Source organism: Nerophis lumbriciformis, linkage group LG08 (assembly GCF_033978685.3).
Source record: "Nerophis lumbriciformis linkage group LG08, RoL_Nlum_v2.1, whole genome shotgun sequence".
NCBI classification, from domain to species: domain Eukaryota; kingdom Metazoa; phylum Chordata; class Actinopteri; order Syngnathiformes; family Syngnathidae; genus Nerophis; species Nerophis lumbriciformis.
In genome coordinates this window covers 28,676,106-28,692,305 of record NC_084555.2, presented here as the reverse complement: position 1 = coordinate 28,692,305, position 16,200 = coordinate 28,676,106, and the positions used below count along the sequence as shown (strand labels likewise).

The 16,200-nt window shown below is 36.6% G+C and overlaps 1 protein-coding gene across 1 annotated transcript in view; it reads right to left on the bottom strand.

Moving 5' to 3' along the window:
• The window catches only part of LOC133611632 (connector enhancer of kinase suppressor of ras 3-like), a 79,802-nt gene that overhangs the window by 3,702 nt on the left and 59,900 nt on the right, over positions 1-16,200 (bottom strand). The window contains exons 3-10 of the mRNA XM_061968596.2: positions 14,204-14,406; positions 10,753-10,840; positions 5,719-5,760; positions 4,928-5,047; positions 4,763-4,822; positions 3,299-3,367; positions 3,039-3,185; positions 167-291 (exon numbers count right to left, since the gene is read on the bottom strand). Of these exons, the coding sequence (XP_061824580.1) occupies positions 167-291; positions 3,039-3,185; positions 3,299-3,367; positions 4,763-4,822; positions 4,928-5,047; positions 5,719-5,760; positions 10,753-10,840; positions 14,204-14,406 (854 nt within the window). The remainder of the gene's footprint in view (positions 1-166; positions 292-3,038; positions 3,186-3,298; positions 3,368-4,762; positions 4,823-4,927; positions 5,048-5,718; positions 5,761-10,752; positions 10,841-14,203; positions 14,407-16,200) is intronic.

Sequence of the window (16,200 nt, the reverse complement as noted above, 5' to 3'; positions counted from 1 at the left end):
GGGCTGACACATGGGCAGTTTAAAGTTTATCGAGTACACATGATTAATAACTGTAGAAGAAAATACACATTAGGGCCGCAAGAATATGCAAAATTCCAAATGATAAAACCCTAACTGAGATGCTAGGCTAGTGTGATGCCTAAAATAAAGAGATAATAAGTCTCACCTTGGAGTGTAGGGTATATGAGGAGGTGGCGGAATGTAAAAATCCAAGATTGCCGATTTCTCTTTTTTGGTTGATCCATTAGCTGAGCTGCATGGAGACTGAGCTCGGATCAAGGAGGGATTGTTCTGTAAAACAAACCACACTTAGTCACTCTTCACACTGTGGTATGCTCAGATAAACATAAGAGATTGGTGGGCTTAATGAACTCTACTCAATGACCCAATTAAGGGGTGTCAAACTTGTTTTCAATTAGGGTCACATCTCAGTTACGTTGCCCTCAGATGGTTTGTAACAGTGTATAATAAATAAATAGTAATGTAAAAAGATTTGCTTCATGATATTATTACACAATTGCCAATGCATTTGATTATTATATATTTTTATACAGACACGGTAAAATATTTTTTTAACTCAGTTGCCAGAATTGAACTCTAAACTGTACAGCATATTACTGTAAATGTAAAAACAGTACCACTATTCTTTATGGTAAAATCTACGGTTGGTATTTTTCTAGTGTATTACTAAATAAATGGAAACCACATTTTTTAACATTTATGGCCATTAAACTAACCAGTTTTTTTTAAATGTACAATTCGATGGATTACTTCCTTTGAAATTATGAGTCAAGCAGATACTGAAGTATTTATTTTCAATTAAAAAAAACACTTTTATGGAATGTATGATAATATAATATTTGTTTTATTATGAGATAATATTACAATTTAAAAGATGCAAGTGCATGCAGTAAAAACATGTTTTCCCGTCAAAATGGAAAGAAAAAGTACATTTAGTAAGAAAAGATAAAGTACGTTATTGCCCCTTATTATTTGCAGACTTTTACGGGTCAAATGAAATGATGTGGCGGGTCAAATAAGGCCCTGGCCTTGAGTTGGACACATGACCTAAGTGATATGTTTAACATACAGTAGAGCAGAAAATTAAAGAGTATTAAAAACAAGCTAGACCAATGATCATGGCTGTGTGGAATCATACATAAAGTATTATCATCTGTGTGGCTGCCATGTGTACAGTACAGATTATACAGTACTACAAAGTCTTCATTCTCTCCTCAAACAGGACGTAAGACGTGTCTGTCTTATTCCTGTAGGAGCCACATTTCTACAGATAAACTAAGATGGCTAACACAGATATCCCAGAGTACCTGCTAATACGAGATGCTTGGGGCATGTTGACGCTAGTCACCTTTGTGGTGATGACACGCTCTTATCTCGTATCCTTCCATCTCACCTTCTCTGACTTTAATACACGGTCTGCTCAATCCGACAAAGCCTGAGTGCTTATTTTGTTTATTTTCACAGCAGCTTAAGGGTGTACGCACACACATTCATATAGTGCTGGACTTACCCTCTCTGGCCTGAGCCCCGCTGGGCTGCGCGCACATAGATCGTTTGTGCTTTGGCTCATTTGCATGCAATAGTTTGAAATAGTTCGGATTATTTATATTGTGCAAGGTGGCAGTTATCATTTATAATTCATTTGATAAAGTATTAAAATAACAATTTTTAACACATTTGAAAAGGTATAAATTGGAGGGGTGTTTGATATTTGACTAGCACAAACAACTCATTAGCATTAACATACAAACTGTAGGTGCTAACATGTCCTCACATGTGTTTGAATAAAACATTTGTCATGCAAGTCAAACATTTAAGATAGCGATAGCTGACAAAGTAGAATTTTGCCTTGTTTCTGCTTTTTAGCTGCTCTTAAATATGCAGGATACTTTCTGGTAATGTCATCAATGTAGTGCTATTGTGAAATTCCAGCTCCGTTTGACAGTACAAACATTTTACGACAATGTCTGTCTTTTTCAGTTTTAAATGATAGCAAAACCTTTGACAGATTCTCTCGTTTCCTTCGGGCCCTTTGCTCTCTTTCCACCTTGTTTTTCTTTGAGCCATCTCTCTTTATTGGCATTCTGTTGTTGCTGCCACACGCACACAGCCACATCTCAGATAGGTGCACTGTTTTCATGTGTGTTCCATTGGAGCAGTGTGGCCGAAACTATGTACACGTATTGTTCTCGTTAAACGAATAATCTAACCAACAAAATACAAATCGATCTTTTTTTAATTAAAAAATATCGATTTAATCAATGATTCGTTGCAGCCGTAATTTCAAGTGGGGGACAGGAAGTGTACATTCGATGTTGCTATGAACCTCCACAAGCCCAGCCTTTATTGCAATTAAAAACTATTATTCATTTTACATTGAATTTTTTTTATTAACTGATGAATTACCTGCCAGCAGCTTCAAATTACATTTTCAGGCTTACTCAAAAAAATCATTGAACACAAAAGCTAAGCAGTTTTATGTTGTGCATTTTGTTCCATTATGGTACCGAAAATTAAACGAACTGCGGCCTTAATACCGAGATACATATCGAACCGTAAGGATTCTGTAAACTATATTTTTTTCTTTTATGCATGAATTATATGATGTACCGGTATCTTTATTACATGCTTGAATTTCATTCTGTGACTCGCTATGTGGTTCAGAAAAAACAACAACATTGTGTCTGTTCATAAAGGTAAAGCACATTAACATTTGCAATTGTCCCTATATTTGTCCTTTCATCTGTTAGGCTGTCTTTTTTTTGTATGGCAACTTCCTGGCTATTTGTTCCTAATTACCCAGATACAATCTGACCAGACTCCTGGTCTCTTTATCTCCCAGATTTAAACATGGGACATTTCCTCCTAATGTCTTTTATCAGAGAAAAACTGGAGCATTGAACTCTTCAGAGAGGCTCAGTGACTCGTGTCTGGGCATGTCTGTTTTGGACTGGCTTATAATTGATAGACAATGAGCAGACACGCGTAGGAGGAAGTGCATGTGCATGTGCATGTACCTGAGGTACAGGAGGCTTCCAGCGCATGTTCTTAAGCGGGGCCGGGGTAAAACCTGTTGTTCCTGTGGGCCGCTTCTTCAGGAGGAGTAACACACCTTTGGGATCCTCCCTCAGTTTGATGACCAGGTTTTTTAGTTGCCAGCCGACCTGGTTTACAGAATATGAACACGCACAAACACACCGTCGGATTAAGAAATGATGTGCGCTATGCCAACCATTGTAATCTTAACACATAAAAGTCCATTAAATAACTTTCTCACCACTGTCTGTTGATTAACTTGGATCACTTCATCACCAGCATGGATCTTCCTGGTCAGGTCTGCAGGGGACTGAAGAACACACACACAATGGGTCAAAATGTAGCAAGTATTGTCCCATAACGCAGACTTTATTTATTGTGACCTTTGCGGAATCTACGGTTATTTGTTTTGTAAAACATTACTAAAGGATCATGGGGATATCACATGCTCATCAAACAGGATTGTAGTTGATGAGTCAGATTCACAATTAAGACCGGAGGGATAATGAGCCATCCATGACAGTAATACTGGTTCATTAGTCACAACCTGCGTGCCTCATCGTGGAAAACAGGTTTGTGGATAAGCAGAAAACCAATCGGCATGAGTTATGATGATGATGCTTATGATGGTATTAGTTAATTTCAAACATGCTTCCAGTTACATTTATACTTCCAGCTTCTTATACAACATGACCGAGAATGAGTAGGAAGAAGCAAAGCATATTTAATCCTACCTCGTTTACATTTCGCAGGAAGTCCTAATGCATTTGTTTGATCACATACAACAATAAATAATTCAATATATAATAAGTTCTCATGAATAAAGTTGTCGCTCACCTAATGAGGTGAATACGATTTGTTTATTCATCAATAAGGTTCAATATTTTTTTCAGGATTCTTATTCTTTGTAAACACTGAGTTTGAACAGATTCTTACACAGAATCATACTAGTAGTTTGTTTGACTTCCTAGTTTAATACAGTGCTTCTCAATTATTTTTTGTTACAACACCAGAGGAAGAAAAAAATATTTTTCCCCACCCCTACGATAAATTGTATCATTTGTCTATAAAATTGTTTTAAGTACAACTCTGCATAACATTGTATCTTTATTAACATTAAATAAAATGACAAACTGGTCTTTCCAGGGGGCCCTCCCCACTACAGTTTTGAAAAGTACTGGCTTAATCCATTTAATAATGTAATTCCTCATCCTGATATACTAAAGGTCTTATATGTTGTACGTGCATACAAATGTTTTAAATTAAGGTTATATTTCTCCTTGATAAGAAATGTTGTAAATACTTGCGTAGAAGGTTACACTTTGCTTTGTACATAATTTTAGCTGTTTCCACATGTACCAAATAATCGAATCTTAATATTTTTGATTCAATAATAAAAGGGTTTGACCCCGAACGGGACAACCGGTAGAAAATGGATGGATGGATGTTTTCTAAAACTTACATTATGTAATTTTCTAACTGACTTCTTTTGTAACATGGTTAAATAATAAAGTGTACTTCTGTAGTCACTGCCCCATATATCTACCCTATTTGTATTTGTGTTTGACTTTCTCTCCAACTTTTAACTTCATCAGTGCAGGGAAAGTCATTACTACTGGAGGAGGACATGTGAGAAGGAGATAAAGAGAAGGGAGAAAAATAAGTGTTTTTAACAAGAGCTTGATAGTTGTTGTGTTATACCTACATGTTCTGTGGTTCCAGTAATGACGTGTAACCCATCATAAGTTGACTTGATATACATTCCCTGGGAGGAAACACAAAGTAATTATGTTTTAAATGCAATACAATACTAAGAGATGATTGCAAAGTCCGTGAGCAGGCAGGTTGCAAAAGATGAAACCTTTCTTACCAGACCTTCACCCGGTTTAATATTGGTCAGCTGGACTTCCTCCAGGCAGGCAGACTGGCTCAAAAGGGGGTCAGAGGTGGTTCTCACAGTCTGATCACAGATGCTGTTCAAAATCTTTGACTAGAAAAATAAAACACATTGATGGATTATTGAAATGACAACCTCAAGTTTCTGACAATAATAAGCTCCATTGGCCCATAGAGGGACTTTGCATGGTTTTCAGTCCTCAGACTAAACAAACTTAAACTGAGGCATACACAGTCAAAGTCAGAAAAATTAATGGAGGAGGACTGCAGAGACTACTTAAAACATTGAAACAAGGCCATTGAATGTTATCATTAGATGCGCACATATTTTGCACACATTTTTTGTTCCCAACACTTCCCACTTTAGATGGGTTTTATATAGAACTCAGTGGTGGTTATTTGGTCGCACAAACAAGCTCGCATTGATAAAACAAATATCAGATCTTTTTAAGGTGAAAAACACTGCAGATAACAAAAAAGCTGATTAGCTTACAATGAACAATATTTTAAAAACAGCTGTATTTAGGACACACGCAAGAGAGAGACAGAGGGCTAAAAAGAAGACCGGTGTTCACACTTGATGCCTGGAGAGTGTCAGCAACAGGAAGCATTGATTGATAACCAGGGTGCAAAAGAGGCACCCCCTCACTAGTAATGCTGCCTATACAGTAAAAACCTCACTGCTCAGATCATGACATGCAATCTTTGAGCAAAAAGACAGTTGCTGATCAAACAGTAAACAGCAAGTACTACCGGTATACTTACAACTTCTAGGATCTTTTCTTCCATCTCGTAAACACCACAGTCCTGTCAAACATAAGAAAAGACAAATAAGGCTACAAAGTAGTAAGCAGATGCGAGATTAGTATTTAGCAAGACAACAAAATGTTAAATAAAAACAAAACAAAGTATAGAACGAAGAAAAATCGAGAACTTCCACAAATAAACAGCCAGTGTATCTAAACTAATCCACCGCCTAAATTCAGGGGTAGCTGTAATAACAGAAATCCCAGCGAAGTTGAGGTACCTATTACTGTGACACATGTAGGAACAATGTGCGGGTGACATGGGAGTAAAGTGGTCAAACATAGTGAAACATGCTGTGAAAATAATATTAACAGTGGTCTCTGTTATAGCTGCTGTATTTCACATATACTGTAGGTGGCTGCCTACAGGGCCCAAACTTTTGAGCCCACCCTCTTTCTGCTCTTTGCACGTACTGTAAAACAACGCCATACGTAATACGCAAGTCGGCAAAGCATAGTGATTTGGGAAAGTGGAAGTGACGGCTTTTGTGTGCGTCCTCGCACGGGCTGCAGCTAACGATTATTTTGGTAATCAAGTAATCTATCGATTAGTTTGTTTGATGAATCGAGTAATCAAATTAAACACACTATGTAGCCTCAATGCGTGTTTTAGAGAAAATAGTTGAAATAATTTTTCTGCTTGTCAAAGTCTTGGTTCTTTTTTAATGCACATCAACGTTGAAATTGCACTTTTAACATGTGTGTATTTATATATATATATGTATACTGTATATATAAAAAGTAATTGCCGGGGTTTTCCGCCACACAGATCAGTGCACTCACACACAATCGCTCCCATGAGCGCTCTACTGCAGCCGCCATGCGCAAACTATGTATGTGTATTTAAAGTTCTGGGCGCTACATGCAGACCGGATTTTAGGAGTGCTAAAAAAAATCTATTTGCATCCAAACTGCAATTTTCAATTTGCATGTAATTTTCATAATTTTTAACTATTGATTTAAAAAACAAAACATTTTTTTTACATTTTTTTAAATTAAGAATCAGTTTGTGGATTAAAAACATCAATCAACTTGTATTGAAAGTATTATCATTGACACTATGTTGATCTTATTAATTTTTGGTTTTCCTTTTTTTAGTATTATATTTAGTAAACGGCGTGGCGCAGTGGCAGAGTGGCCGTGCGCAACCCGAGGGTCCCTGGTTCAATCCCCACCTAGTACCAACCTCGTCATGTCCGTTGTGTCCTGAGCAAGACACTTCACCCTTGCTCCTGATGGGTGCTGGTTAGCGCCTTGCATGGCAGCTCCCTCCATCAGTGTGTGAATGTGTGTGTGAATGGGTAAATGTGGAAGTAGTGTCAAAGCGCTTTGAGTACCTTGAAGGTAGAAAAGCGCTATACAAGTACAACCCATTTATTTATTTATTTAGTAAATATTATATTTAGTATGTCTTCTCAATTGCTTTGTAAATGTATATCCTAAGTATTGTTAAACTGGGTTTGGGTTGCAGTTGCTCTCTTTTTTATATTAGATTAACGTTCTAGGATTAAAAAAAAAAAAAATTTTAAAAATACATTTAAAAAAATATATTTTTTAGGCCAACACTGAGTGTATATACTGTAAGTCGTACGTCAGCAGCCAAAAGGAGATTTTATAACCTGTAACCTATATTGAAAAGGTTTTAATATAATTTATATCCCAAATAATATATTACGAGAATCGTGTTGAATTGAGAATTGATTCTGAATTCTGAAATGCCACAAAATTTCCACTTCAACTGGATTTTATTAGTTACACTCATTTACCGATTAATCAAAGCAACAGAATATAAATCAAAGCTATTTTCTAATAATTACTCAATTTAATCGATTAATCGTTGCAGCCCGAGCTGGACGCACTACGGACATGTACAACCAAACCAGGCAGCCATGAACACCAATCATCTTATTCAGCCTGAACAATAATTTCAGATCATTTTTATGCAGTTTAACTCCTAATTGTGAAAAATATTAACTTTTTTGTACTTTGCATTGGCAACATATGATGGTGGTGGTCTTACATTTTTGGGGTGGGAAAATTGTTTTTGTTTTGGACTGATGACATACAGCAGCTTTAAACATTTAGAGGTGTTTTGGTAGGGGTCTGCTAAGTCAAAATAGTGTGACGGTGGATATTTTAGAGATCAGTTCTGCTAAAATCTACTGGGAGACACTTGGAGGTAACGGTAGTCAAACAATGTTCAGACTGCAGCTGGACAGCACACAGCTGAGGAAACAGCCTACTTGACAACTGTGGCAAACATGGTGTGTAAAGGAGCTTCACAGTGAAGACCCCCCTGTTTGTTTTCAAAAGTGGTACTAAGAGGTTGGCTACAACAAACAAGGGCATCCATCAAAAGGTGAAATGTTTTTGTCAATGCTAGAATACATTATGCTGACACAAGCCTAAATCCGTGCAAGAAACAGAATACAGGAACAGTATTAGCGACATGCATAGGCATGTGTGCTCCACAAAGCCAACTCGGTTGCTCCTTGTAAATCCATTGTGCAGATTGACAATGGGGGTTGAGCAAAGTCTTTTCCAAATTTCTATAATTTGCACATTCCACAGTGCCAAAGGGGGACATCAGCAATCAAATGGACTTGCATAGAAGTTATTTGGTTTATTTTCATTGAGGAGATTGGTTAGACTGATAATAGTATGACTCCTGTGCTCCATATAATACACTGGATAATATTTCTAAATGGTAAAATGATTTCAATGTCTGTTTAAATGCTCCTTTATTGTACAAGTAACTTTGCCACAGTTCCATCACTAAATAAAAAGCCAGTGTAGGGATTTATAAATAAAGTTGATTTGATTTGATTTGATTATAGGTTGCACCTTATACACATGGGTTCGAAATCATGTTTCCTAGAAATAGTCCCTCTAAAGTTAGCTATAGTAAGAATTTGGTTTCAAAATGAATTTAAAAACATAAAAACTAGGGCTATCAAAAATAATGTGTTAACAAAATGTGATTAATCACAAAAAATGTCTAATTAGTCATCTATGTACTGTATGTAGATTAACCACGCAATTAATTTTGATCGTATATGTGAATGTTGTCTGTCTATCTGTGTTGGCCCTGTGATAAGGTTATGTTTTTTCATACCTACCATTGTTCTGTTTGACTAATTTCACTTACCGTATTTTTCGGACTATAAGTCGCAGTTTTTTTCACACTCCAGTGCGACTTATATGTTCTTTTCCTTTTTTATTATGAATTTTTGGCAGGTGCGACTTATACTCCGAAAAATACGGTAATTAGACCTTTTACACAATTCCACACTAGTGTTTAAAAATAATGAACTGTGATTCCTGCTGATATTGTATTAATATTTGTATTGGCCAACAATTCCATCCATCCATCCAATTTCTACCTCTTGTCCCGAGGCGCCAATATCAGTAACGTTTTGGAAGTGAAAAAGTTGTATCGGGACAAGTTGCCTTCATAAATTCCCTAATCTGTTAACTCTTTCTTAACCTTTGTGTCCCCTGAAGACAGATGCTGGATCATAACTAATTGTTAATAAATGCAAAAGGACAATTCCCTGAGAGTAGTGATCCCTCCCGGCTTTGGACTTGACCCCTCAGTCAGAGTAGATCAGATGACTATGCGTGTTCAGCCGTTCCGGCCTTTGATCTGCCACCAGAGCAGATTTGTATGCTCGAGCAATGATGTGATATGGTTTGGTGTGACAGTCTGGGAAAACATATTGATATCAAATCAAGATGAACATCTACTGCTACACGTAACACATCATGTCCAAGAGTTGATTGGAATAAAAAAACAGCAATTTTCCTAAATACATGAGCGGATAGAACCCCTTAGAAGGTTATTTGAAAGAGTACAACCTCCACTCACATGGGTCAGTGTGTGTGTAAACACAGGCTTCATTCAGGCAGAACACGTAAATTGCATGATCTGAAAAGCTTTAATTCTTGGCTGAAGTTCATCAACTAGGTACTAGCGCAACTCTTTTAATTAAGCCGTGACTCATTTATCACAGAATATACAAACTGTGGCCAAATAAGGGTGCGGAAACTGCAAATGGAAGAGTTTATTTGCAGCTGTAGCTGTTTTTTTAGGCCTAACAACATAGAAAATCCATGAGTTTTTTGGTTGTTAAAAAAACTACTCCACTCTTTAAGCAACTATCAAAAGTTTATACTACGTCATAATCTTCGATCCGCATGGCAGTGTTGGAATTTCACACCCCCACTTCTTGTACAGATGACCATGACGAGGCAACCACAGTAAATCACCAAAGGTGCAGAAATCCCTGACACTGGCGAGGAAATGTACACTCAAGGAAAGGAATTCATTTTGAATAATAGCAATAAGCCTCCCTTGAAAATAAGCTGCTTAAGACAAAAGATTTTAGTGTTAAAAAAACAAAAAAACAAAAAACTTGACTATTATTGAACCAGATTCCAGAACTGCATATTATGTTGGGGAAGCACAGAAAGACAACTACAACTAGTTATGTTAGACTGGCAGAAATAGACTTCCAATATTATGATGCAATACACAAGCAATTCTTTGAGGAAAGATGAAATATGTAATTCTTGCTGATTATCTGCTTTCACATCTTGCCAGTGAGAGACTATTGTGCTAACCCTGCACCCCTTCAAACTAGACATGTCACATAGCGAGGTACTGCATGGCAACATGTGCAATGTTGGGAGCCTCCTCAGTTTGAAAGTTTACCTTTAAATCTTCTGACCTAAGGAGGTCTCCCTATTAGCTGAGGAAAGATCCCAAAAGAAAAACATCAGCATTTGCAATTATTGGTTCAGACTGATGGGCTTTAGGCTTCTGTCATGGCTGCCAGACCACATTTCCCATAACGCTTCACTCCTTCACTTGATCCTACATGTCTGTGCCCTGAGGCTGGTATGTGCGCCGTGAAAAAATAAACCCCAAACTTATTGTGTGTAGGTCTGTCTGTATCTACACATGTAGTGCTGGACTAACTAGTGTGCAAACCTGTTGAACTGTGGTGGTGAGCTCCAGGCACAGCTGAATGATTTTGTTCTTGGTGGCTGTGAAGTCACTGATCCCTGTGAGTGGCGTCCTGTAAAGTAAAAACAAAAAAAGAGTGTTACAAAGTAGCTATTTAATGTACTCCACGTCTCAAGAAAGTAAAAAGGCAAAGAATTTTATAAATCATAAGTGGTACCTCGATTTTCGTACATCCCACTTTTTGACAACAAATTTTTCGTCATAATATTTCTTGGGTTTTCGAATACTGTCAGTTATATTGCCAAATATAGCACACAATAAGCTAGTCTGCTTGCTCGCATATTATTCCGCGAAATCTTGTGCCCAAACCAAAAACCTTGCGCGTTTGTGACTGAGTCTCTGTGCTTTTTTTTTTATTGAGTATGAATATAAGCCACCATGGGGCCAAAAATTGCATATGTTAACATTTTGATAAAGAAGGAGAGAAACACTATTGAATTCCAGAAAGTACTCATAGCAAGGTACTTGGTGGCGTCTGCTTGACTCTGTCCTCCAACACCATCTTTGCCAACAAGAACGATAAAAGTGATGGTAAATGTTTATTTATCTATTAAATTCATAATTTTTATGTAATTCACAAAGTAATTTGCATGTAAAACTATCATAAATCTTAACAAACTTAATATTTGGATTTGCATTATTTCTGAAGGGAAACATTGTCTAGTTATTGTACGTTAAATGTATTTGTCGCACCTTTTGGAATGGATTACTAACAAAAACAATAGAAAACTGCAAGTGTTTTATGATTCCGATGTATTTAGGTCACAAAGAGTTTGTATGTAATTAATCTGTCGTGTCCTTGCACAATGCTGGCTATTACCTGCATTACTATTCACAACTTGCACAAATACATTTTTGCGTTTTAAAACAAAAACTATTTTATCTTGTTTTGTATTCTAATTTCTTGTATATGGCTTAGTTTTTTCATAGTGCCTGCTTATCATGGGTGTTTTCTTCAGGTTACTGTGACATTCCTGATACTTATTATGTTTTCTAAACCTCGCATGCCCAATGTGTTCCTACCCTTTTAAACCTGCTGGAAATGTGGAAATATTTTGGAGGAATAAATTAAATAAAAAAATAAAAAAATTGAAAATGTCCATCAGCCTATGCATTGTACCTATTTATTATAACCATAAACACAAGACACATGTATTCACCTAAACCAAAGAGAACGGGGCAATTATTGGAAGCAGGTTCTTCTTATGGACATTTTTGAAAGAGTCAATATATAATACAATGTCAATTTTAAACTACATAATAGAAAGTGGCAAGGAACACCTTTATGAACAAGTATACTGCACAACTGACTACACAGCAACAACAGATTCAGTCTTGCAACACCAATAAGTGTAACTCGCATGAGATTCACACCATCAACTGAGTAATATTTTAAAGCGCACATTGAGGAAGATAAAGCTGATTCATGCTGACCACTCATGATTAGGATTGGGTATCGTTTACATTTTTACCAATACTAGTACAAACTCGGTGCCGGTGCCTGAATTGGTACTAAAAAATAGAAAACATACAAATGTTGAAAAACAATGCTTAAGAATTTTGTGACATACAGGTAGAACTGAATTGTAATTCAAACAATTAAATAATGCAAATAAAATGTTAATAAATTTAACGATGTAAAACACAACCCACAACATATTGTCATAATTCTCAAAGAAAACTAAAATAATTACAGAACCCAGCGAATGTGCAAAATAACATGCTTGTTAACTGAGACCCTTATTTTGTCAAACAACATTTGGCGCGCAGCGCTTTTTATTGTGAAGGCCAGAAGTGTGCTGTTGGTCTGTTGGATCCTGGCAGCTACTGTTTTGACGGCAGACAAGGCTGTGTTCAGATAAAAAGTACCTGTCGACTGCTGTCCTTTCTTTACATCACGGGCATCTTACAACACCCTCAGTCACACTTGTGTTGCATTGTTGACATTCAGACTTTCGAGGTTTCTGAACCAAGTCCTAAATCTTAACCGTGATTGGTGCGTGATGAGAAAGTTTTGTGTCGTCGTGACAAGTGCTGGCAGCGGCAAAATGTGGGCACAGTGGTGGATCTGATGACTTCTGTTGGTGTGTTAAGAGCGACAATAAAATTTAAAAAAGTGTCGGACTGTAAGATAGCTGCAGTAGTGTATCAATGCATTTGTTTACCACCAAAATGAGGCAATTATAGCTCCAGTACTTCCTTTTTCAGTGCACGTTGGCACTGGTGCCATTTTAGGAACTGAGCTTCCATCCCATCCCTACACATGATACTTCAAATACAGCTACTGCCATCTTATGTAATAAATACAAACTAAATAAAGAGGTTGCTTACACCCATAGCTATTATTGTTTTATTTGTTATGTTTTATGAGCATTAGTGATTAGCACCGAAACTTGGTTCAATAATGTCACTAGTGCTGAGTTAGACGGTAGTAACTGGATCGAAAAAAGAAGAAGCTATCGGTGCCCTATTCAGGTGCTAAGTGAATTCAGCACCTGCAACAAGTGCTCGACAGTGAAATTGTGCAAGTAACATTCTTGTAAGTAATGTAGCATCCCAACAGAAGAAAAAGCAGCCTGAGATTTTTTTTCAACGTTATTGCCAACCTTAACATGACTACAGCAGCTCTTATAACATCGTTAGCAATGCAGCACTCACCTAGCCATTAGCAACAACAACACTTCCTCATTTTGCACCAATGATGGTTATGGCAAATGAGGTTGTATTCAGGAACACCCAGAATTTTAAACATCAAACATTACAACTAAAGTATTTTTTGCACTCTCTATGTTCTGTATTGCTGCAATAATTATGATAATTTTTGGTAGATTTTATTCATTATTTTTTAATGTTCAGTTCCAGTTTATTTCGAACATGCATACAATACAATGTATTGCATCACATATTTCCAGTTGTTTCATTACAGCACGTCCGAAAAGAAGTAGGAAGATGCAGAGCTTATTTTTAATTCTACCCCTTTTCATATCATAGTAGATACTGAATGTATTACTTAGTTATCATTTATATTACCGAAGTATTTAAATACAACTCATCTGTTTAACTTGAATGTCACAAAATTCCATAAAAATTAAAAGGCATTGGTTTGTTTTTTCACAACAACTTGCATGTTTAAAATTGTTTTTATGTACTTTTTGGGCATCGTTTTTAAAGTATCAATTTGGTACTAGTATTAATTCAAATGTAAACAATACCTCTACCTATTAGTGAGCTTGGCATTATGTTTTGCTTTTGTCCGCCATGAAACCGGCTACTGTAGAAAACTGTGATAAATTGAATAGAGGCTTTAACTTTAGTGTTTACATTAATATATAATGGCGGAAAAAAGGGCATGTGTCGTTCTTTGATGTGTGACAACATTTCTCTGGTCAGAAACATGGCATACAAGTGTTGTTACCTGTCAAGCCAAGCCAGGAGGCTCTTAGCAGCGCCGATCAACTCAACCACACATGTGAGAAAGTCATTAGGTGGCTTGCGTAAGGCGCTACTATCATACACTGGGCTCTTCCTGCGGTCAGACGTGGCCATGTGGAGACTGTTGGTGGCAGCTCTCATCCTCACAACCAGGTTCTTTAAGTTGTCTGTCTCCACTCCGTAATTCTGAAAAAAGTGGAATATATACAAAATTAAACTATTGCATTGAAAAATTGTACAGTACAGAATAAAAGTCTAAATAAAAGCTCTACTAAGTTATTTGACTCATTGAAATACCTAAGCATAACTTTTGCCCTCTAGTCTCATGGGTTTTGCAGAGTGTTTAGCTAGGGTGTTCACGTGTCATCATCTGATTCCTATCATAGGGAGAGAAGTTTGCATTCTTGTGCCTGGGGTTGTTTCCTGCCATTGAATTCCTCTAATTTATTGTTGCTTTGCATAAACCAAGTAGCCAAGCTCCGTCTTCATGGGTCATTAAGTACAGTGGCCTGGTAAGAAAAAAATCCTCTTTACAGTATTTGGATTGAATAAAACGGGCTTATAATATAAAATTGCCTAAAAGTCAGCAGTATAAATGTAGTCTCACTGCTGCAGTAGTAAATATCCTCTTACAGGGTGTTGCAAAGCTGCCAGCAATGCTGCTGTTCAGAGAGACGTGCCAGAAGCTAAACATGCTTGCAAACAGAAACGAGGCACGTGTTTAGCCAATAATGGAGTTCTGTGAGTGGTTAGTGTGTCTGTTTTGCTTTTATTCCACTGCCTTCTCCTGAAAAACACACAAACCATTTAGTCATGACATACAGTAGCTAGAAGCACTCCAATGGATTAGCATTGCAATATAATTTAGCCCTTATTTGATCAAAGTATGTACTTTATATATTATGTGGGGATTTATTGTAATTATAAACCGATTGCATCCCACTCTCATGTTGATTTGAGGTGATTTTAATGAACACAAAGGGTTAATCATAATTAGTTGCAGCCCTAAATTGCCATCAAAGGCAAACAGACCATGGAATAGACAAACATGTGGTATCTAAAAAGAGTCAAGTACAGGTTTCCTGATAAGTGAAGGCTGGCTATCACAACACAACACTTCCTGCCCTCCCCACAGGCTATGGCCAGACTTGACTATAAACACACTATGTGTTTTGCATACATAAGCTTTAATATTTCATGTACAGTCCTATTCCAGTTTAAAAGAGAGCTGCGCTTTGGTGATAATAAAATGCAATACGAAGACTGCTGGGGATTATAATTTTGTCAGATTTGTATTCATGTTATAATGCAGTGATTCTGTTATTTTCTGTCATGGCCCCCTAGGTGACAAAAATTACCGCTACCTCCTGAAATCAATTACTATTGAGAACTTGATAGTATTTATGTATTTACCTGTGCAACGCACTATGTGGGTTACATTCTTTATATAGTAAACTTATTATTAAAGTACATTATTTAAATGAGCTGAGATCTCATTACCAACAACTTAAATCAATTTGTAGGTTAAGTTTATTAACTCATGTTGTAACATTTAAACAAGACTGCTGTCTGTGATTTTCAATACACGGTAAAAAGTGCAAATGATTCAGTAAGTTGTGCACTTCTTTAAACATAACACAGTAGCATTGAAATCGTTTAAAAGCTGTAAACATTTATCAGCTTATTCTTTTTCAAAAAGAGCTTTGTTTTTTAAAACATTTTGTTTAATGCAACATTTGCACTAATATAGCCTATATTGTAGCTTATCCTACAGGATGAATGTGCATCTTTGCATTTACTTTCCCTGAACATTTAATTTTTCCAAAAGACAATTTTATAAAGCTTGACTCATGAACATTTCAAACAGGCACTGCATTAGTTTGAGCATTTTTTAATGAAACCCAAATTACAATTTAATTAATTATTTCAAACTTTTTTAACAGTGTTTGATTTATAGGAACATATTTATTTGTATGAACA